General features: G+C 36.2%; 2 protein-coding genes across 2 annotated transcripts; both read right to left on the bottom strand.

The window, feature by feature from the left end:
• Positions 1-3,697: 3,697 nt before the first annotated feature.
• Positions 3,698-17,628, bottom strand: LOC138324119 (uncharacterized; the record flags this gene model as incomplete). The annotated part of the gene is made up of 3 exons (XM_069269497.1): positions 3,698-4,489; positions 5,340-5,563; positions 17,226-17,628. Coding segments are annotated over 3 exons (993 nt in total), but the record flags the coding sequence as incomplete, so codon positions are not given.
• A 463-nt stretch (positions 17,629-18,091) lies between these two features.
• LOC138317386 (CD209 antigen-like protein D) lies at positions 18,092-25,550 on the bottom strand. The gene is made up of 4 exons (XM_069259014.1): positions 25,437-25,550; positions 22,870-23,115; positions 20,278-20,466; positions 18,092-19,845 (listed from the first exon to the last, which is right to left on the bottom strand). The coding sequence occupies exons 1-4, from the start codon at positions 25,501-25,503 to the stop codon at positions 19,613-19,615; spliced, it is 735 nt and encodes a 244-aa protein (XP_069115115.1). The 5' UTR covers positions 25,504-25,550; the 3' UTR covers positions 18,092-19,612.
• Positions 25,551-25,837: the final 287 nt, after the last annotated feature.

The following is a 25,837-nucleotide window of genomic DNA, read 5'->3' on the forward strand; positions in this document are numbered from 1 at the left end:
AGAATTGGCGAAAACATCGCTGAGCATGATTATGCAAAATTAAATATAATAGTGATATTGTGTATGTCTATATATGACGTCTTAGGTGTACGTAATTAAACACAACACAGTTGATAAAAAGTGTGTATGCATTATTGATAAGTCGTCGTGAAATGTTGTTCATCTTGTACAATGCGGTAAAGATGCCAACAATGTACATTTCATGAAAACAAGTCTACAGGGTTCGGAACATAATTTTGTCACCAAATAAACATGCCGTTACGTATACTGATATTTATAGCAGGTCCAAGGAGCGTTTATTTGACCCGATTCAACTTAACAAAAGTAAGTATGCACATCGTGTTCTTTTGATATTTTCATTCAGATTGCGGTTGTAAAATTTCTCATGCAAATATGGCATATATTCCAAATGCAACTATTCATTGGTATTTTATCATTTGAACATAGAATATTGTTAAGAAAAAATGCCAAAGGGGGAGTTGTAAAATCCGACCATGCTTCGATTATTCCTATTAACTCATATCAATTAAATTCAATTTTTTTTTTTTAATTTCAATTATTGATTTAGTAAAACGGGGCTAATAACTCAAGTCACCGCGAAAACATGTGATAAAACAAACCAGAGTGTGTTAGTCCTGGTAAATGTCGGCGATGACGTGACAAACATGGCGACACAAATGGAGTTAAGTGGAAAGCTAGAAACTGTATATGTTTTACTGGTATTTGACTTAAAATTATGATATCATTGAGTTTTAGTGTAATATATCACACCATGTCTCTAAACACGAGTCAAATAGTCTGTGATTAATGACTTTCTTGATTGACAAACTTTTTAACACTTAAAATTCATAAATTACGTAGCTTATTATTATGATCACTGGAAATCCATAATTGTCAACACAATGATGGCACAGTACAGGTTCAAAATCGATTAAATTTGTCACAATCTAATCTTAAGGATTTGGAAAGAGAAAAAAAACAGAACCAGGCTCCGGGATCATTAAATAATGTTAGACTTAAATTTGGACTTAGCCAATCATTAATGACGTAACTTTTTGTAATGTCATCTTTGATTGGCTAAGTCATTAAGAGTCATTAAGGTTCGGTTGATTTACAGATTTTTGTCGTCTGGAAGGTTACACCTACGACCCAATCCTGAATGTGTGTATCCGCTTGTATACCACTGCAAAGTCATGGCCCGACGCTGAGGCTGCATGTTCTCATGAGTCGGCCAATCTTCTCATACTGGATACGATAGAGAAAGTGAGGGCCACCAAGAATGGTGTACATCAGAACCTTTTTGCAGGTAAATATGACGAATGCTATCGGTAGATGTTTATTTGTTTGTTTACACAGTCCACGTCAACAGTTATATTCTTTCAAATTTCCGGTTTAGGAAACGATGTCCTCCATTTTAAGGATGTACACCTCTGAGAAGTCTAAATTTTCTTGTATTCAACATTTTTTGGAAATTGGTGTACATATCATAAAAGAAAAAAATAGAATAAAAATATATGTTAGTGTGCTCGTGTTTTAGCTGTGGTCACTCAAAGATACCAAGTTGACAAAATATTTTATGAGAATTGTGCCATGTTGACCAGCAGTTATGATTAATAAGACTCCTATTATTTGTCAGAATAACAATATATGTTATCCCTACCTCTTAATTTTGAGCTGCGAAATCCACCATTTTCCGTCATTTTTACCTGATTTAACCATTTTATAGAAACAGTTGTGGTATTAAACTTTTGTAAATATTTTGCATATCAATAGGAAAAGTTGTTATTTCTAAATCAGGCAGAAGAATAGGGGGTCGGTGTGATAACTTTTTTCTCATAACTTATTAATACTTTAATACTTTAATACATTAATACTTACTTTTCATGTCATAGGCTAAATGAAACGTACAGAATCGATGGGATAAAACTAGGGTGAGAGTTTAAGGCCCAGTCACACTAAAGAGCGGATTAATTACGGATGAATTAAGTTAACAAATTTTGGCCGTTCGTTGTCATCCGCGACAAAATTGGCTAAAAACAACAAATTTTCAAGTCTAAATTACGGATTTATTAATAAAATTTTGCTAATTTATGACGAACTAAGGCCCGGTCCCACTGGCGTTTAGGAAGATTTGCGAATGCATTGCGCACAAAATTGGCTGATATTCGCTGAGCATACGCAATATTCGTAAAACGAACTTGTATCTGTCGCCTAACATCCGCACACCTCCGTAATTATCCGCAAAGGAGTGTTTTTCCGTTCCCAGGATTTTTGAACTGCACAAAATTTTGATTGCGGAAATCATTCGCATTAGATACGCTATTCGCTCGTAATATATACTCAATACATGCTTATGATATGCGCTGTATATCCGCTGTTATTCGTTGATATCCGCAACTGACAGGGTTTTACGGCTTTATACCGAACTGGGACAGTGTGTAAAACGAATATATAGCGTACCTATCACGTTGACATCACGAGTCAAAATAATTTGTAGCGAATGTATATCGAGTTCAGCGTTTGTATTGCGTCTGTTTTGCATTTGATTTGAGAATAATTTGCGAATGTATAACAAACATGTTGCGTAAAACAAAACTACTGTATAAATATGGCAAAAAATCGACATATTCATCTATTATTTCCAGTCCGTCGAGAAGTACAGGTGTAATAATGGTTCCTCGGCAATAATACCAATGCAACATAACAATGGTACAAGTCATGAAATTAATTCAAAGACATAAAAGAAAAAGTGTTTTGCTTTGATTTGAATCAGACTGGACCTTCTTTGTATCTGGAGGATGTAGGATGAAAGTTGCAGCTTGCTTATCTTTGTAGCAGTCGTGTTGTTGTGAAAAGCGATATCCAAAGGCCCGAGTGCGCTTCTTTTCCTACCGTAATTCAGATGCCCAACATGCGCAATACAACCGTTCTTTCCGCTACATCTACGCAATGCATTATTAATAGATTCGTAATACTTCCGTAACAATCGCAATACTTCCGATCTGTTTCCTCAATTTATGCGTTATATATTCGTTATTGATTGTTATGTATCCGCATTGTTGGATAATCTTACCGATTGTACCCCACACGGGAGAGCATCCGTTATCGTATTCGTTTTTATTCGTGAAATATCCGCATTTGTTCGTAATAAATTCGCAGAATGTTATTAACATATCCGTAATTTATACTTGAAAATTTGTTATTTTAAGCCAATTTTGTTGCGGATGACAACGAACGGCCAAAATTTATAAACTAAATTCATTCCGTAATTAATCCGCCTTAATATATATTAATCCGCCTCGGTATCGATGTTAGTATACAATATTTGTAATCCCAAATTTATGTTAAGCTTGTATTGTCTGGTCTAAGTAAATGAGGTTAGCAGACCAATTTGACATTTAGTCATTTTTATGCCATATCCGTATATCAAATGATAAATATGATGTATGATCATCTTTAATGTGTTCGTTCCCAAAGCCTCAAATGAATGGTGGATGGGAGGATACGACTAGGACCCTGGATTTGCAAACTACTTCCGATGGCTGAATGGAGACAGTATTGCTATTCCCAGCGCTATTTGGTTCGACCCGACCCAGCCGGACATCGATGTCGAACGCTGTGTCAATCTGTTCATCTCCCACTCTGGAATAGATGATCTCGCGTGCTATCTACAATTGTTTTACGCGTGTCAGGAAGACGTTTAGAACGTGTATTCATTGATCTGATGTTCTGCGTCTGACAGAAAGAGGTCCAGAATCATATTGATATATTTGTATTTTGTCAGGAAAACGCTAGGACATGTCATTACACTGATATTTTTCTCTTTCGCGTCACAGGAAGAGGTTCAAAAATATGATCATATCAATATACTAGTATTTTGTCAGGAAAACGTTAGAACAAGTTATTTCTCTGTCATTTTTCACTTTTATTTATTTAACTCTTTTGTCATGTGCCACAGTTTAGGTTGTCCACTAGCGAACACGTACCCGGTAACTTAAAAAAAATACTCCTATACTTGTCCCGGTAGTATCATAATTTTTAAAATTTGGAGCAAAATGCGTTAAAGTAAGAATACAACTTTAATTATTGTTTTCCCATTTGTCAAAGTTAAATAAAAAAATCTTTATGGTGTAATGTCTTTCTCACTGGATCCTTGTTCCTCCTTTTCTTTGCATTTACAGAACAGTTTATGCCTCATATCTTTATCTTTCAAAACAAAAATACAAAAAGTAATGGTGGCCTGCAAGCTGTCTGCGACACTTTGGAAAAGAACGAAGAAATATTTTTCGACAGGACGAAATCCTGAGATGTCAGCGTCAAACGCAAGCGAGTAGATATGTACACTGTATCTAATGGTTCCCCACATCTTGGCGAGGTAGAAGTAGATCCCAACCCACACTAGGATGGAGTTGACAGACGATTGTTGACGTTCGGCGTTGTCTGTTGAATTTCCACTGTCAAATAACCTTCTCGATTCGTTGTAAGAATTCTAAAAGTAAAGACATAAAGACGTTTATGGAAGCTATATTCAAATACTATGAATACTAACAATAATTATTTTCGATAAAAAGAAACAAAAAATCATATTATTGTGTTGTTTATGCTCCGCTCGCTAAATAATACAAGCTAAAAAGACAATTTGACAAAATTAAAACAAACAAAATACCCACGGAGATCGCAGCGCCTATTAAAAAAAGGTTTATGTCTGACTAAAGAAAGAGAAATCTTTTCTCTGTTTTTCGAATTTCAACTATCAAAATCTATAATAGTGGCCTGTCAGCCATCTTGTTGACTGATCGGTCTAAAATGCAATATGCACAACTGGGACCTTGGGGGAACATACATATGAAATAGCGGTAACAAACTTCAACTATGAAAATCCAAGAAAGCTGCCGATGGGCTATCTTGTTGACAAATCGGTCCCCTAATGTAATTTGCATAACTAGAGCCATAAGGAAACCTACATACTATAATTATAAAATTTGCGACAGATCTCTTCAGCAATTTCTGAAGAATAGCGGTAACAAGCTTGAACTATCAAAATCAAAGATGGTTGCTTGTCAGCCATTTTCTTGACCAATTGATCCCAATATGCAATATGCCTAACAAAGGTTCTTGGGAATCTGCACATGAAAGTGAAAAGATCCGCCCTGTAATTTCTGAGAAATAGCGGTAACAAGAATTACGAACGGACCGATAAACGAACGGATGACGAACCACGGACGAAATGCGATTTGAATAGCGGGCTAAAAGGATTGTTTATAGCTTCTGTTTATGTCCTATGAATAACACTTAAAGTAGGCACCATTTTAGGGGTGTGTGAAGTGAGGTAAACTTACGGTTATAGAGGGATGAACTTTTCTACAGTATCGTTGGTAGATTATGATGATGAACATGAAACAGGTACTGAGATACACTACCAGTTCCCAGCCTTGCTTGGTGACGACCATCCAGACCCACCGTTCCTGTTTAGATACTCCATCACTGATCCAGCACCACATCCCAGCTATAGTTTCAGATTCACCTAACGTGCCACGTCCCCAAGCACACAGCACGATGATCACTGAGAATAGTTTTTTAAATATTTTGTTTATGAAATCTTGTTCCAAACTGTTTTGAGCATATATGCATTTATACTCAACAAATTAAGGTAAGGGTCACATTTAATTAGATAGGATTTAAACTAATTTATTACAAATAGTATTCCATTCATTGATTCAAAATGATTCCTCTTCAGAAAATTGTACATCAACCAATCTACAGGCATGTAACAAGGCATACACAGGCAACATTTCTTCACTTCAAGAAATATTACCTGTGTATCCCTAATTTAAAGGTGGAAACACAAGGTGATGAAAGGTAAATTTCCTTCAGGAGTGGTCATTTGATTGTCAGTACTCAGTGTGACCTTAATTAGCCTCAATTACGTCACGACACCGCCTGATGAAGCTGCGGATATTTCTACGGATAGTCAATTGTGCCAGGGTACGCCGTTCCTGTAACAGGACGGTTTCCAGTTCAAGAAATGACGACGTTCCGATTCTGAATCTGACTCTGAAAAACATTTCAGGTGTGTCCCGTAGGATTCGTGGGCCAGCACATGCACTCGAAGGTTCCAGCTTCCGGGTACTCATTGACTATCATAGCACAAGAGGACACGCATTATCACCCATGAGTACAAAATCGGTATGTATTGCAACAGTGAATTGCAACAAAATAGGGTCGAGGTTTTCGTCAATATGGCGATTTCGAGTCAGTGTATATCGTTCCGTCTAGAGAAACCCACACTATAACCGCGCCTTCACCACAGCGATAGTGTTGTGTCACTGAATTGTCACGCCATTGTTCGTTTTTCTCTTGCCACACTTGTCGCGTTATGAAAGTCCACGCAAAATTTCGACTTGTCAGTGAAAAGAATCGGTTGAATATGGCGCAGTCCTATTCATCGCGATTAAAAGTGGCCTCACAGCTGGTTGACGAGCGCGTTGGTTAACTTCATGGAGGCGACTCCTATAGCTTTGAGAAGAAATACACAGTCCCTGATGATTGCGAAGGCCTTTATTGAGCTCAACACCAGACGAAATCGATTACGTATAGATTGCAGAATGGCACGGTCCTCACGGGCTGTCGTACATCTTGGTCTGTCATCCCTTGGTCCATGACTACCGAACTAGTAGCATTGAAGGGCTAGCGTTCCAATAACCTAACGATGACTCCTATTGTCAGCAACATTTCGATGCAGTCAATCTCTATTGGAGCATTACCTATGGCAGTACCTATCTTTTGTTCACTCAAGTGATGTCGTCTTAGGCATTTCTTACTATTATTACTTAAAATGGCTTTTAGTGTGAAACAATGAAAAACGCTGTGAAATTCAAATCATTTACCCACGTGTCGCCATCACTGTCCCATTTACGTATTCTGTATTTGTATACTACAGAGGTATCTGCTTTTCCGGGTAGGTATCGATTGTTACGTCATGTGTATACTAGTGTAAAAATTTTCGGAGAAAACGACGTGGACTGCGCTCACAAAATAATGACGTAACAATCGATACCTACCCGCAAGGTAGATACCTCTGTAATATGCAAAGACGGAATACTGCCTAAGTAGTCTGACCTTCACGTTTTCACTCATATGTAAGTCTTTGTCAAATGGACGCTTTAAAAAAGTTATATGATATACTTCTATTTTTTCTGATTCTCCAAAGATGTGACCCTTAACTTATGTTGCTGAGTATGTAAATAAATAAACAATAAATCTTCATTAGAAATTGTTTCAAATGAGAAGTCTAAAGAACATTAATTACAAAAGTACACAAGAAAATATCTCGTCCTAACAAGACCAGTTCCTATTTGGGTCAAGTGGTACGAACGTTTATTATCTAACTAAACAAACTCCTTAATAAAGAGTCGTAAAGTCTTATGCAATAGATTGCAAAAATACAAATTTACCCAAAATTCTGTACCCGAGGGTGGAATAGTTCTATCCTACATAATTTACATATGAAAGAGTTATTTTCTCACATTGCTTGTCGAATTACTTGCACGAAAGGTGAGGCAGCTATTTTGTGACAAAATCTTAACTTCTTAAATAATCGATCGATTTTAAAAATAAGAACGCCATTCGAAAGAGCTCATCAAAGTTTGGTTTATATTGAAAATATAAACAAGAAATCTTAGGTAAAACGGTTTGAAATGCAAATTAAACAAATGAAATGGTAAATAAATCCGACAAATCAATCGAAATAGAAGAAAAATGACGTCAACTTTGGCTGACATGACGTCATCTCATTGTTTTTTTCAATTGTGACGTCACAGCTATGTAAGATAAATTTATCTTACATAGCTGTCTTTCATGGGACAACTCTATCTTACATGGTTATCTATGTGAGAAAAATATGTATGTAGCTGTATCTTGTTACAGCACAGAGAGTTATGTATTCGATGAAGAACCGAAAGGATGTATAAAAAATGTAACATTAGCACAATCATCATTTTACGCAATCTTTTATTTCAGTGAGAATGTTTAACATAAATACGTCTTTTAGATGTGCCACTACATGATTATTGTTCACATAGGCACGATACTCAACATCTAGATAAACTCATCACAGAATATTGGGGATACCATTGATATTGTTATAGCAGTTATCGTTGATTATAGCCTTTATTTTACGCTCGTTAGTTAGTACTTATTTTCCATACGTTATTACCCTTTGAGTGCCACAGGAATCATCTTAGAGAGTGCCAAGCCGGGTTTCGATCTGACGTAGAGCAATTGAACAATAGAACAAGCGATGACGTCACGTCATTATCACGGCAAGCCTGGAATTCCTCTGTCACAAAATGGATATTGTTGTGCACAACTGATAAAAGTACATGTTTGTGTACAGTTCCTAGCCAAGTGAATTTTAACCAAATTTGACATGCTAATGGGAAATTTTCTACTCTTTCAGCTCATGATATTTGCATAGTTTCTCGTCACTGATTCTTTTGAGAAAAAACATATTTTATAAAAAAAAACGAAAAACATCTTCATCGCCATGTTTAGCATAACAAGGAAAAGAAGGTGTCAGCTTTGAGTTGTGCACAAAACTAATGATATTGTTATGTATGACACTAAATACATGTAGTTATGAGCAAAGGCGTAAACAGTCAGTTCCTTCTGTGTTAGCTATGTCAAAGCCTAGTCAGAAACTTAGTGATATTGTGGAAGATTCTAAAGTGTCTGTTGAGATTAAGAGCTCAGAGTCTGATAGTGTCTTTGAGAAGTACTCTCCCTTCATTTCTGAAGGTTTTGTTTCACTTACTAGTGATATTACCAACTTGAAACCTGTGAAGATTTTGCGAGATACTGGGGCTTCTCATTCTTTGATATTAGATGGCGTAGTGCCTTTGTCTGAGGAGACCTCATCTGGTAGTAGTGTTTTGCTTCAAGGTGTAGAGTTAGGTTTTGTTAATGTGCCTCTCCATTGTGTTTATTTAAAGTCAGATTTGGTTACTGGGCCTGTCACCATTGGTGTTAGACCGGAACTTCCCATAGAGGGCGTGTCGCTCATTTTAGGCAATGACTTGGCTGGAGAGAAAGTTAGGGTAGATCCCTTAGTGTCCAGTATTCCAGATAAAACAGATGATGCTGAGACTATTCAACAGGAATTTCCTGGTATTTTCCCTTCTTGTGCTGTAACTCGTTCAATGAGTAAGAAGGTTTCTGATGTTGCAGTAGTTGAGGATCATTATAGTCCAGGGTTAGGTGACACTTTCTTGGCTCATGATATAGAGGATATCGGGGGCAAGTGTGATCTTTTGAGCAATCCTGTAGACTTTGATAGTGATGGAGTTGTTCCTAACAAGGGTACTTCTTTGTCTGACATGATGAGTAAATCATCTTTGTCTAGAGAGGAGCTTTTAGTAGAACAGGAGAAAGATCCTGAAATCTCCTTATTGTGTAATCGGGCTTTGAGTGAGGAAGAGGCTGAGAAAGTCCCGGTTTGTTACTTCCGTCAGTCAGGTGTGTTGATGCGCAAGTGGCGCCCCCCTGATGTGTCTCCCGAGGAAGACTGGAAGGTTGTCAATCAAATAGTTGTCCCACCGAGGTATAGGCAAGATATTCTAAGTTTGTCTCATGACGTACCTATGGCAGGGCATTTAGGTGTGACCAAGACTTATAACAGGATCTTAGATCACTTCTTTTGGCCCAAGTTGAAACGGGATGTGGCTGATTTTTTTAGGTCTTGTCATACTTGTCAGGTGGTAGGGAAACCTAATCAGAAAATCCCTGTTGCCCCTTTGCACCCCATTCCAGCGTTTGAGGAACCATTTAGTAGAGTCATTATAGACTGTGTAGGTCCTCTACCCAAAACTAAGTCTGGGAATGAGTATCTTTTAACTATTATGTGTGCTTCCACACGCTTTCCTGAAGCCATTCCACTCAGGAATATTAAAGCCCCTAACATAGTCAAGGCTTTGGTTAAATTCTTTACATTGGTTGGTCTTCCAAAAGCTGTCCAATCGGACCAAGGGAATTTCATGGTATTTTTCAACAAGTCATGTACCAGCTCCAGATCAAGCAGTATAAGTCTAGTGCTTATCATCCAGAGTCTCAGGGTGCTTTAGAACGTTTTCATCAGACATTGAAGAATATGATGAGATCTTATTGTTTTGAAAACAAAAGAGATTGGGACGAAGGTATACACATGTTGTTGTTTGGCGTTAGAGAATCTGTACAAGAATCTCTTGGCTTTAGTCCCTTTGAACTTGTGTTTGGACATACTGTACGTGGTCCTTTGAAAATTTTGAAAGACAAAATTTTGGACGAAGATTCTAAAGTGAATCTCTTAGAGTATGTGTCTAACTTTAAGCAAAGGTTGACAAGGGCATGTGAACTGGCAAAAGAAAATTTGGCCGTTACTCAAACCAAAATGAAAACATGGTATGATAAAGATGCCCGTGCAAGAAGTTTTGATCCAGGTGACAAAATTTTGGCTCTATTACCAATACCGGGTCAGCCTTTGCAAGCTAGATATTTTGGACCTTATGTTGTTGAGAAAAAGGTCGATGATGTTAACTACATTGTACAAACTCCAGGGAGGCGCAAGAAAACTCAATTATGTCATGTTAATATGCTTAAGAAATATGTAGATAGAGAAGAGAGCAAGACCTCTCAACCTATTGCTACTTTGGCCTCTGTACCATCACAAAGTGAAAGTACAGCTGATATTTGTAAATTAGACTTAGATGGTGGTGTACAAGATGTAGGTTTAGACTGTGGTGTTAAGTTAAGGAATTCAGATGTGCTCGCGAACTTGGACAAGAAACTATGTCATCTATCGGAAAAGGAACGCAATGAACTTAAAGATTTGATACTTGAGTATAAACATTTGTTTCCGGATACACCAGGCAAAACAGATGCTATCTATCATGACGTGGATGTAGGCGATGCGCCACCTGTCAAGCAACATCCTTACCGTGTCAATCCTTTGAAAGAAGAACATTTAAAGAAAGAAATTCAATACATGTTGGACAATGATATTATTGAACCAAGCAAAAGTGAATGGAGCTCTCCATGTGTTCTGGTACCAAAGCCAGACAAGACATACCGATTCTGTACTGACTTCAGAAAAGTAAACTCTGTCAGTAAAACAGACTCTTATCCAATTCCAAGGATTGACTCATGTATTGACAAAGTTGGCAAAGCCAAGTGTAAGCAAGTTTGACCTGTTGAAAGGATATTGGCAGGTGCCATTAACAGAAAGAGCTAAAGAAGTGTCGGCATTTGTAACCTCGCAAGGTTTGTACCAGTACAAAGTTATGCCATTTGGTATGAAGAATGCCCCGGTAACATTTCAACGTCTTCTTAACAGCGTGATATCAGACCTGGAAGGCTGTGATGGATACATTGATGACGTCATCAACTACCACGACACGTGGGAAGACCATCTACGCGGGATTCGTGAATTCTTCGAAAGACTCACTACCATGAAATTGACTGTAAACTTATTGAAATGTGAATTTTGTCATGCAACTGTTGAATGTTTAGGCCATGTTGTAGGACAGGGGCAGGTTAAGCCTGTTCATGCCAAAGTAGAATCAATTATAGATTTTCCATCTCCTGGAAGCAAGAGAGAGCTGATGAGATTTCTTGGTATGGCTGGATACTACAGAAAATTTTGTCAAAATTTCTCTGTTATAGCAGCTCCACTTACTGCTTTGTTAAAGAAAAATGTCAAATTTGTCTGGTCAGACGAATGTAAGTCTGCCTTTGAGAAATTGAAAGCCATACTATCAATCTCACCAGTTCTGACTGCTCCAGATTTTAATAAACAGTTTAAACTGTTTGTTGACGCCAGTGATGTAGGTGTTGGTGCTGTTTTGATGCAAGAAGGTACTGAACAAATTGACCATCCAATTTGTTATTTCTCGAAAAAGTTTGACAAACACCAGAGAAATTATTCCACCATTGAGAAAGAATGTTTAGCGTTGATTTTGGCCTTGAACCAATTTGATGTGTATCTCTGCACTACAGTTGTGCCTGTGTTGGTCTTCACCGACCACAACCCTTTGACATTCATTGGGAAAATGAAAAACAAAAACCAAAGAATTCTCAGGTGGAGTTTGACTTTGCAAGAATACAATCTTGACATCAAACATATCAAAGGGAAAGACAATATTCTAGCAGATGCTTTATCAAGGATTTAAATATTACTTGATATGTCAAGAAAGTTTCCTTTTCAAGAAAACTTTCTTTTCTTTAAGGAGGGGTGTGTTATGTATGACACTAAATACATGTAGTTATGAGATAAGGGAGATAACTCCTATAGCTTTTTTTATCAATACATCCTATCAAGGTCATATCATTGATTTAGGTTATAGAACTTTCTAGAATATAATCATGTATAAACAAATATGTTTGTAAACATGTTGATTTTAAGTAGAGATCTAGAATGATCTATTTCCAGAAAGTTATGTGTGTTTACTTGTTTACTGTTTTTAGTTAGATATTTCTAGAAGTAGAAGGTTCTCCAATATTCTTGAATTACGGTTTAGATATATATTCTCCAGCTGTCCAAGGCTAATCAGAACTGTAATGAGACCTGTAATAAGACATATCAAGAATTGTACAGCGCCATATAAGATTCTATTGGGAGAGCTATTGTGACTTTATCTGTGGATTATTACAACACTTTGTGTGGATTTATTCATATTGCCTGGAACTTTACAAATCATCGGTGGACATTCAATTTCCTTGTGGATTTGTGATTATTGTTAATTTGAAACCTGGAAGGATCAAGGATTATACCAGGACATTCGCATACAGATAAGTAACACTTTAAATCATCGTACTAGTCTTGTACCACCACCAATTACTTTAGATATTGTAAACCATCTCTGTATAATATTGTATATATAATTAAATTGTGTTTTGAATTTAGCTGCTGGTTTCTCCTTTCTGTTATTCGTTAATGTAACAATATCTTAAAAAAATAAACATTGGAGAACTATGCAAATATAATGAGTTGAACATATAGATGAATTTGGAAAAAAATCCACTAATAAAGAGATAAGAAAAAATTCAAAGATAAAATGAAAATAAAACAAATATATAGGAAAATCTAACAATGCGGAAAGACTTTTGACCCGAAACTGTTGATGTAGCGTTTAAGGTCATGTGCTATATGTCTTTTTTCAGATATTTTAACAGAAGTTTTTAAATAGAATTATATGAATCGTTGAAATAAAAAACAATGTATCGTCTCAAATCACATTTTATTCCAAACAGAAAACCAAACAACATTTATTCTTCGTGACGTCATCTGTACAGTATTCGCACATTTGTATCAATCTAAAATGTATAAAAAAAAAACAACTAAGAATGATATAGGAAAAACAGACGGTCAGCCACCGAGATACATTGTATATCCTTTCGGTAAATAAATGATAGCGGTGGATGGGGGGACGAGAGAATGGTACAGCGATACGGTATAAGCACAGGGGTTTGGCTCTATAGACAGTTCCCTCTCTCTCCCTCTCTTTATTTATATTATACAAGATACTGCGTCACAGTATTACATATATATATGTAATAGAGAGAAACATGTCTATAACCGCAACATAGCAAGCCAAGTACCCAAAACAGGGATAGTATCGTAATGGCTAGCGAGGTAGGTGTAATCGATAACTTCACTTTCATATATTTCTTTATTTTAAGATAAGGAATTCGAACAAATGATATAATTTTTTCCCGGTGCAGACTTTGTGCATTTTCAAAATCTATTTTTTTCAGAAAGATGAATAAGGCGGACGAGTCCGCATAAAATCCTATGCATGTATATGTGTAAGTTATTCACATTAATCAGAGACAAATCTGAACAGTATTGCCAGCCGCGCGAGTACACCAAAAAGCCCGCGAAAAAATATCCTACAATCGACTAAAGTTGATTTGTTAGTTACTTATTTTTGTTGATGTCGATATTTATTGACGTACATTTGATGTGTCGGTAATTATTAACATTCAAGCGAACGAGAGTTATTTGTCTAAGCATACATTTGTATTTAACATAAAACATGTTTTGTGCCTGTGCTTATCTCAACAGATAAGAATGCAACTGACAATCAATGTTCTCCTATATTTATGATATTGGTATATTGCGTTAATACCTGTGCATTTTATGTTGCCCTTAAGCATAAATCCCTTAAAATTAAATTATATAACGTAAATTTGATATTATGTAAATACTACCTGCATTAGAGGGTGACAGTGCCTAGTGTCACCCCGAGGATATCACTGTCACCCGAGGCGAAGCCGGGGGTAACAGTGATATTCCGATGGGTGACACTAGGCACTGTCACCCTCTAATGCAGGTAGTATTTATTTTATTATACCGAAAGTCTAGAAACAAAACTAGTTTTCAAGTGTTTGCAATCTATTGAAACATTTTTACTGATTTTAGCAAAAGTCGAACAGTCACCGTCGGCAGTAGAATAGCTTACCAGCATCTACTCAGTAGCACTAACTATCACTGCATTGTTGTCATGTCTCCTGTGTTTGTTAAAATCTTAACGTTTTTTTTTTTTTAATCTCAATGAATTTTGGTTTCGTCCCGTCGTCTGTTTACAACATTAGCAACGTCAAGAAGACGCTTGAAATCGCATGTCTTCCGTTCACCTAATCACCGACGGGTTCATAAAAACCAACATATAGCACTTGGACGGTAAGCGAAAAGGCGTAAACGGAAAGATCCGTCCTTAATTTGAAAAAAAATCAATAAACATACTAATTATACAACACTATTACTAAATAGATCCAGATAAATTTTGAAGCGTCGCTTAAAAAACAAAGATGGCGTCGAAAAAAGAAACGAGCGCGCATCTTTTTCGGGCGGTTAATATTTTGCACTGTCAAAAATACACTATCACCCGTTGCTAGGGGGTTGCTACGAACGTGTCTATTGTTTCCTATTGTTCTAATGTTACCTGCCGTGTGATAGTGTAAAATACCAAATATCTCTCGACCAATCAGAATGCAGAATTCTCACTTGAGGTATAATAAACTTAATTATCGCCTTTTGTCCGTCGTTCTTCAGCCGTCCGTAAGCATTAATAATTCTTTTTACCGCTACAGGTAATATATTCTCGGAAAGTATTTGAGGTGATTTCTTTTCATTCATATTTCCCGCTTCCTATGAACATGCATATTGTAACTTAGGACAAATCAGAAAACAACATGGCTGACATGGTCAATTTTGCAATATAGATCTACCTGATTTTATTTATTCATTGATTCTAAACAAGTTGCCAAACATCCAGAAAATTATCTACTCTTACAGATCATACATCAGTAATTTTGATTAATATTGTTTTTTTAGAAAACCGTGTCCTATGAGCAAGCATTTTCACGCTATTTGTAAAAAAAGAAAGTTTCATGGAGTTTTAACGGTGCAAAAATAATGATATTTTGAAAATGAAACATCGAAAGACTCAGCAAATAGTATGAACTGAGAGAGCAGACAATATCGTATTGTTATACTAAATTTGGTAAAAATCCGTCGATAAATAAAGCCATTGTTCTTAGGTGAAAAAATTCGAAACCTTGGAGCAAACAATCACGTCGCCATTTTACCGTCGAGCCGATCTTCTGGAGCACGAAAATGACGTTGCAGAATAGTTAGATGACGTCATCGCTATTGTTAAACTGTCGAATTTCAGAGAGCCTAAAAAAGGCCCTTTGGCACTCAACGGTAGTATCATAGAGCCTATATATAGTCTCTGTGGCACTCTAGGGGTTAAGGACAAAGCACATTGACAAACGTTTATATTTTTCGTGACCTTGTAAAAATTCAATATGGACCCTATAAAGATTATCATTTTCTCCAATTTCATATCAAATCCTTTTCGAATAAACGTGCTTCATATAGGGATTGGATTTCGTTTTTATGTTAACCATGCTTGTATGGAGCAATTCCTCTAAGAATATATTCTATGGGGCGCGTTAGCGCCCATATTGAATATATTCTTAGAGGAATTGCTCCATACAAGCTATGGTTAACATAAAAACAAAATCCAATCCCTTATATTTACACTCACACGACTTTTTATTTATATTTTATGCAATAAAATCGTCATTTGAAAGTGACGTAATTATTCAATACAAGTCGGTCAAAAGTGGGAGGAGCTTACTCATTTGAACAGCGAATGGTGACGCTTCACGTAATGTAGAATTATTCTTCCGCGACGACAAAAAAGTTCAATATTTTAGTGTAAAATAAAACATGACAAACCAAAGTAAATTTCAGAGATAATTTTATTTAATCAGATCAGAATTTTAAATATATATTCAATTTTGCTAAAAGTTAATATATAGCGTAATAACATAAAGAATTTGTACACGGCCACATGTGTGAACTCGGTGACCGTTATTGTGCAGCCAGGCGAAGCTGACGCACGCTTACACACTTTAGTTTGCCGAAGTTGGCAAAACACCGATTTTCAAGTAGCTCAATGTGTTTGAGATGTCGTCTGACTTGACGGTATTAATTACATCCTTGGGAGCCATATGATTATATAATCTACGCATAGATCCATATCGCCATCGATAGATGAAACAAATTCACTTGTGTTCGATGGATACAATGTATTTGTGGTGACGCGGAACTGTCAACACGTGGGATTATTAGCGGTGCATGTTTTATAATACACATGATTAAATACTCAAAGAACAAAGACACAAAAGGATATGTTTATAACTGACCTCTATCAGAGGGTCTCACACCCGTCCACCCATAAGGCTCGACGATCTTAGGACGAACATAGGCACAGAGGTAATGTTTACATTTGACACCCATCATTTTTAACAAAAATGAAAGCACGTCGCCCCGGTCGGGATATTTTTTCCGTTTCTTTATACAATTGTTAATTTAAAAATTGTTTGAATCATATATAAATATAAAACATGTATATATTGTTTTACATTTTTCCAAAATTCTATGAAAAAACAACAATATACACGTAATGTTTGCGTCAAAATGTAAACAAAGCCATGTGTTTCTTTTTTTTAAAAAGTAGTCCTTTTACGTTGCACAGAACATTTCCTTACGCAAGTTCAAAGTTCAATGTTACCATGCGCAATTATGGTAAACAAAATCGGCTAGTATTAGCGTATAGTGACCAAGCCTAGCAAGTGTAAATATAGCTCATTGACATTTCAATAATCTGTCGGTTACTTACGTGGAACAACCCAGGCGAGTACATGGTATACCACCTTCGCTGTCCGAGTTCTTATAATAGTTAAGCCGAAAGCTATTCTGAGGCAGATACAGAGTTCCACATAAAATGTATAAATATCAGCCACTATGCCAAAGTATGTACAAATTATACTTTGAAAGACACAGAAACCCTCGCCCCTTCCGAACGGTATGTCTGTCTTGTAATGGAAAGTCCCGAGTAGAGTCTCAAAACATGTCAATCCGTTAGCTGTAGTAAGCAGGGCGATTAGGATATTCTGTGTGTTTTTGGTCTGAAACCTTAAGAAAACAACCACATATGTGATCGCTGCGAACACAGATATCGCACTTGCTATAAAGGTAAGGGTAAACACCACATTCGCGAAATCACCTTCCAGGATCCCACATACGCGAAATCACCTTCCAGGATCCCACATGCGCGAAATCACCTTCCAGGATCTTACATGCGCGAAATCACCTTCCAGGATCCCACATGCGCGAAATCACCTTCCAGGATCCCACATGCGCGAAATCACCTTCCAGGATCCCACATGCGCGAAATCACCTTCCAGGATCCCACTTGTAACATTTCTGTTTATTGGTAACTCCGTCGCACGGTTGGTGACGTGGTAAACATATGTGGAAGTCATCCTATATATTAGTGTAGATTATATTGCAGGTGTAACTCCGGCTATTTCGTGTTTTTCGGCAGCCAATACTGTACACTGTTATTGCTCTGTCGCTCCTTGTTTTAAAACTTTTGCAAGTATATGTAATGATATCAGTAGATCATCCAGTATCTGGGTTACGTATGTTGTGATAACGATACAGATATTTAAAGAAACAAATAACGAGATCACCGTTCAGCTACACAGTATAAAAAGATAAACCTTTTTATTGTTTATATTTTATAGCATCAACAGGATTGTCGGACTGAACTAACAATCCATGGAAAATAAGTTCTGAAATACTAACACTTTACACCGCTGCGCATAGCTAACATTCTAATGCAGCTAATTATATATCTAAGATACCAGTCTGAAATTCCAACTATGTGCACGAGTGCTTGTACCTATTGTCACATAAAAAAAATCCACCCGAAACCCGCCACTAGTGTGTAACATACACAATTTTGAAAGTAAAGTGACATAGAATTACGTCCGAGGTGACTAATCGATTGCTGATACTTTTGACATCGTTAGATATCAAAGTAATCCTTATTCTAAGAAGGGTGAAATCTTAATGTGACAGATATTCTTGAGTTTAAACACAAACTGATATCAGTTCTGCATGGCGTCTACAAAATATTTCTCGTGATATACTTCACTATTCAACTTCTATCAAGCAAAGTGAAATATTAATTATGTAAATGATTCATTTGGTGAAGTTTTGATCTCTGCCTTGTAAACAACTACACTGTAATTTGTCGGACGTAAATGAGTTGAATAAGTCGGATTTTGTAACTCAAAATATTTCTATTGTCTATTATAGGCTGCATATAAAGTTTCATGAAGTTATCATGTTAACAAAATACAATAATGACATTAATACGAATGGTATGCACTCCATATATATGTGACTGACAAATAAGTCAAAGATTTGAGATCTTCCGAGTTCTTACTCGTGGTCAGCGGCAGATAAAGTTTAAATAAGCTCAAAATATACACAAGGAAAAATTAACTAATTTGTCATCAAACGACTTTAAGAATCATTTGTTGACATTTTAGCCCAAACTGAGTTATTCATTTGCCATACCTTAAATATACGCCAATGAAACACATCTTCATTCATGGGACATTTCATAAGAGTATACAAATCACCTATATGCTATTAAATGTTTTTAAAACAGTTTTTGTTTTTCTTGATAGAAAACAGTTTCTAGACATAATATGATATTTACTTCTACAGCTAAACGCACTCCGATCACTTAATTTGCAGAAAGAATCAAAGAAGCATCACTTGGGTACAATGAGACATTTACGTGATCAAAAAAATACCAAAAACATGTATTATTCCTAACCAATTTTTTTGGAAACAAAAATTATGATTCTATATATTTAAGTGATAGCAATAACATAGTCTTGCTTTTACCGTCAATGTGTGTAATCTACCGAGATATTTGTAAAACAAGAATGTATATTACAATTAGAAAAATAATAAAAACGGCGAGGCATTTCCAAAGCTGAACAATATCACATCTCAAACCGTGCAATAAAACTAATATCCGTTTCCTAGGCGACTAAAACAAAATCAAAATATGTGTCGACACAAACAGTTCATAACATTTTGAAAGAATTTCCAAGTTGAGCTTTGAATCCTATAACTTTGAATCAGGCCGTTCTCATGTCCTGTCCTTAATGTATTTACTACAATCGTTTGTTCTGTATCTCCCTATTGCATTTCTTGGCATACAAAATACATCGTATTAGAGCACCCGTAATCATTGAGTCCAAAAAAACCCGTATACATAAACAAATTAATACATCTTTCATGGTCATCACTTGGCTCTGATTGTTGAAACCAGATGTCGCTAGGTATAGCAATACTCGACCCATCGCTCCATCTGAAGTCATTGTCAGTCCCGGCATCATAATCATAACCTCCAACCCACCACTCATCTGACGCTGCAATGCCAATATAACGAGTGTCAAATGAATAGGTTTAAAACATTAATAAAGTGTAATTATCATTCTTATTAAAAACAAAAAAAAAACAAGCAGGAGATTACGTGAATCAGCTTACTTAAACTTAAACAACTGCCAAACTTAACGTTTTCAAAAGACGTTCACGGAAATTTATACTGTCATAGAACATGTCAGTTTCAGTTTCAAGACTTTAGTTAATCCAGGAATCATTTTATCAGCAATATAAACATTTTCATCGGCAGAAATGAACTAGAATATATTTATCTTGCATCATTTTATTGAATTATTGTATCCCACTTACGTATACATAATTTACCCCGTTACGCTCCCGCCCCCACCCCAACACATACACACTCACACTCACACACCCTCACACCCTCACACACATCCTCACACGCGCGCGAGTTTTACCTGCAAATAGGTGTTTGTGAACACCAGTTTCCGTGGCTAGCACTTTCTCCAGTGTGTCCAGGATGAGAAGGTCTGCCCCGTCATTACGACACGTAGTCTGAGACTCGTACCAATTCTGGGAAGTTGAATACAGACGGATACACACACGGAAGGTTGGATCATAGGTGTACCCAGGTAGACGGCAGGCGTCTGGAAACAGAAAATCAACTACATATGTATCAAAAACAATATCATCAATTGTTGTATTGATCTAGTGTCAAGTTGAGAATTTCTTAACTTAATGATGACATGGAACTCGCTTTAGTTACAAATGATTGTGTAATCTGAATAATCATTGCTCTATGTTGCCATTGTTTACATATCCAGAACCTAGTTTAGTATCTGGAGTGTTAGGTCGATTTGCGAATTACATATATTGTATTATCCTCGATATGATAGGGGCGACTATCACTATTGTATATCCACTCCTTGAATAGCAAATCTGAAGGTATTTCATAAAAAAAAAACTGGGCTGAGGAGACTTCTTTTGAAGATTAAAGAGAACGAAGCGGTGTACAGCGAGGGTATCGTTAGTTGATTCTTTTGATGTACGCCAAACCAACTGTTTCATGTGTTGTCGCACATCTCACTTCAGTTTTATTACATGTATGTTTACTATGACATAGTCCAGGGTAATATAATAGTGATAGTAACCCCTGGGATAAGTTGATGCACTAGTAGTCGTAAGTCGAACATCATGTGCACCATGAGCAGATTTCCGATAGTTTTTTTCCACCTGGGACCAGAGTTCATGCTCTGAAACTACGCTTAAAAAGTGCAGCGATATTATCTCATCAGATTGTTCCAGTCACTAACTATCAACATTAACATAAATATACACGTAATACTATAAAGCAACGCAATGTCAACGGGGTTGAATCATCGCTATGACAGCGTTACCAAATTCACACTCGGATATGCACCTGTCACATTTGTGGTCATAGATACATCCAGGGCCACATATCATCTAGGAGATCATTCTCGATGCTCCAGGAGTTCCGATCACTTCCGATCTCTACACTCCTGGAGTATCTCATAGTAAAACTGGGGGAAACAGAATAGAACAGGTAATTTAGTCTTTTGATATATATCAAAAGAGTCGTATAGTAGTACACTGTGGTCGACAGTGTGGCTTTGATGGTAGGCGTCACTTTCTCTGTAGTCTTCAAGGGAAATTTTCGTTGGCCTGTGATTGGTCAAATGTTTTCCGCTGAGCTGACTCCATTTTTTCTATGAGATAGGCCAGTGGTGTAGAAATCGTAAGTAATCGGAACTCCTGGAGTATCGAGGATGCAAAGAGATTGGAAACAACAGGATACCTACTAGAACGAATATACGTACCCGGCCTACTATACCTTTCGGCCGGGTACGAATTGGTCCCTATGTGTCCTAGTGGAGCAGAGCCTCCGAAAATCACTCGGGCACAATTTTCTTTACTTTTTTGTAGGTTTCCAATTATTTTGTGCGTACAAAAGCATTTATATATTATTTTTGTCGAAAACAAACATAAGTGCCTTTCTTAATATCTACCGTACCGCTCACAAAACGTCAAATTCATACTTTGTAGACTTGCTGTATAAATTCTCTTCAGAAAGGCCTTCATATGTGTATATGTAAAACAAAATGTCTCGCTGAGAATTTGATATTTTATATGGTTCAGTTTTATTGCCTTGGAGGTAAGCGATATAAAATAAATACGATAAAATGCATACAAACGTTTAAATAACGGTTTGCATAATCATAACTTTGCTCCATTAGCAGTAATAGGCACCAGTTTAGCCCGAGATACTCTGGCCCTGACACCAGACTTAGACATTATGACAGTTAGATGTCTGGTTTAGGGCCAGAGCGCAGTAGTACTCGAAAACCTGGAATAAGCCGACACCGTTTGGTATCGGGCCAGGTACTCTCCGATTCAGACTACTTACAGAATATTACCACCGAGAATCGCCACTTACCTTGGTCTTTTCAACAAATGAATTATTTATCTACTCATAGCCATCCATTTCACCACGCATGCACGTTCTATTGTGTCAACACAGTAGTTTCTTTTCCGCAACTTTAAATTTCACTCGTCGTCGTCGTCGCCATTTTCTCGTAGTATGCAAATCCTCTTTGATCTCGACGGATTGCTATATTTGGGTAGATATGATATTCATTTGTTGAATAGACTAAGGTTAGTGGTGATTCTCGGTGGTCAGTCTGAATCGGAGAGTAACTGGCCCGATACCAAACGGTGTCGGCTTATTCCAGGTTTTCGAGTACTACTGCGCTCTGGCCCTAAACTAGACGTCTATCTGTCATAATGTCTAAGTCTGGTGTCAGGGCCAGATTATCTCGGGCTAGCACCAGTTGTAGCTCTAAAGACGACACCATTATCTGTATAAAAGTCTTTTGAGCTACAATATTGCAGCTAGATGCCTACATATAGCAGCGCAAACTTTGGTTATTTTTGTATATGATTTGTTTTGTGTTTGGTATCCCATGGATATATTAAACATTATTTTATAGCTTGATAATACACCAAGTTTCTGTTGGTGCATAACAACTTACGTCTCCACATCTGAGTATCTGATTGGCTGGCGGAGTCATATGACAGTCCATTATATCCTCGGCACTCATTTGTGGTTGTCGTAAATGTAACGTCTAAGCATGGTATGGAGTGTAATTCGCATGCTCGGGCACATCTAATGGCGCTTGGCATCCATTCCGTAAATACAACACCATCATTATAAACAAGATTCACTTCCGTTACATTTTCCTTCCAGATAGAGTTAAGTTTCCTGTAGCCTTGTATACCTGTAAAATATGTATATTTCATTTATGTTTAATGCTAATACTGAGTCTACTGACATTTAGAAGGATATTTAGTTGTATATAAAATGTTGCTTTATGGATGTGTTTCTACTATTATTCACTAAATATTATCCAATAAAGGAAATCCAAAACAGAAATAGATTTGAATGACAACTGATAATGAGATCATTAGATAGATATAGAAGCAATAGTTTGCATTGTATTCAACATAGTCCGCTAAACCTGCCTGTATTATTAGGCTTTTTTAAATTTTTTTTTTTGCCTAATATATAGGCAAGAAAAAAAATTAAGAATTAAAAAAGCCTAATAATATAGGCAGGTTTAGCGGACTATATTCAACATAGCGGTGCGAGGGGGATCATCCCCTTATACATTTTGCCACTGACACGTTTAAATAGTTTTCTCAGTGGGGTGGAGCATGAAATCAAGTTATAACTTCCCGAGTTTCAGTTTAAAATGTCCACAGCCAATTACTGACAAAACTTGTCATCCCAGGCCAACTTAAGATTTATATCCCACAACACATGAGACGACCTAGTAATCTACATCTTTTTGTTTAATTAAAGGTTGGGAAATGCCATTATTATTAGCCATCGTCAAACAACTAAGAAAAATATGATTACAAATCAGTAGTTTTGATATATCTATATTAACATCAGTGCTACCCAAACGTATTTACTTTTATTTTGGTATTTAGAAGACTAAAAACATTATAAATTAACGAAGTAGTTATATTACATAAGGCATTTATAGTGGTGCAGAACACAAATCTAAAAAAAAAATCAAAAAAATCTGCTTAGCAATAAGTCTGTCATACTGAAAATGGTTGCAGCACTTATATATATATACACGTAAATCAACACTTAGAATCTTATGATCAAACACCTTTTATATATGAAATCAACAATAAATAGTTTGACAACATTAACATTAGTATCATTGAATAGGTACACGCGCGTATGCGGGCACGAGGTGTGACTATATTACACCTGGCGATTGGTCTGTAATACAAACATTTTGAATTATGACCTATGTTTGGTAATACGTCAGTATGATTTGTAATGATATTCAAAATTCACTGTAAAAATAACTGCAACATAGTAACTCAGTCATATTTGAATATACCATTTAATGTTAAATAGTCTTCATCAACAGGTATCTCTCGAAATCTCAGCATCCCCGATGTTGTCTATAGAGCAAAAGTCTTTTACGATACACCAGGTTCTATTACCATAATTTATTAAATTTTAGGTATTTCTCGTAAAATCTATACTTTCAAATGACATTGGTGTGCTCATCATTTCAAAGTAACAGAATACGTGTCGTTTCACTATGGAATTTGTGTAAGACAGTGAAATCAATATAAGAGTCATTGATCAACTAATAGTTCCAGACAATGCATAAATTGTTTACAGTCTTTTGTTGTTAATAAGCTAACAGTTCCCTAAGGAATCTCTTCACGGTGTGATTTCTAATTTTCAATCAGTTCTTTGTTAGACATCATCAAATAGTCGTAAAGTATGTACCAACTTAATAGGTTATCATGCTTTTTTATCACAGAACACCTGACTTCAAACGTCGACAAACATCTGTACAAGAATATTTAAACTTGATAAAGTTAAGAACTACCTGATACATGCTTATTGTAAAACAAAAATAAAGTAGGTTGTTATTTATTTATATTTATTTATTCATTTATATCTATTTATTTATCTATATTTATTTATTTATATTATTTATTTATCTATATTTATTTATTTATTTATATTTATTTATTTATTTATCTATTTATTCATTTATTTATGTTTCATTGCCATCATATTTGCAGAATATATATAGGTGAAAAGTTAAGGAACAATTCTTTAATTACGAATATCAATGCTATGAGAGATATAATGATAACATGTTACATTTAATATATTTTCCTAGTGCATCAGTAGAGGATATTGTGCTACATGCTAGTCCGTCGTATGATCAATTTCTATATACCGCAGCTATGTATGATAAAACTATTAAACATGACAAACGTGTCTCCGATACCAGTGTTCCTGTTGATTTGATTTGCAAGGGATTCAATTTCGCTATATTCAGGATTAAGTTACTTTTGCGAATTGCGTACCTGGAAATGTATTTGAAAGATCGACAAGAATGATTATCAGAATCGTTATCATTTTACTGTTAAAAATTTAGAATTCGCGATAAATTCTATCCGCGAATGAATATCACTGATAAATCAGCGACATTTTCTACGTGTGAAATTGAACAACTGTATAGTATACGGTATACAATGGAGACAATCTTACCTGTCATCTGTAGTGCTAACATCAGGGTAAGTATTCCGGCCGATTTCATACTGTTAGAGTAATCCATCCTCTCACCACTCTGACAGGCAATGGGATTATAACACTAATGTAGAGCTGATACTACAACACAAAAGGTACTATCTTTTAATATATAAGTCTACTATTAACAAACTGAAATCCTTTGATACAGAAAACACAATTTCGTTTTATGTTACTAAAACATTCAAATTAATATATCAACATGTAACTCGATCAGCCTCAAGGTATCACTATGGGCGCTGATTTCAGTTCGATAACTTGTGTTTAATGTGTCTAAATTAAGCGATGTCTCCTCCAATCAGAATGTCATAATACGACTGCACACGCCATTGGTTGAGGTAGATTAAGACTGTACTTTACCA

This window comes from Argopecten irradians, chromosome 1 (assembly GCF_041381155.1).
Source record: "Argopecten irradians isolate NY chromosome 1, Ai_NY, whole genome shotgun sequence".
Taxonomy (NCBI): domain Eukaryota; kingdom Metazoa; phylum Mollusca; class Bivalvia; order Pectinida; family Pectinidae; genus Argopecten; species Argopecten irradians.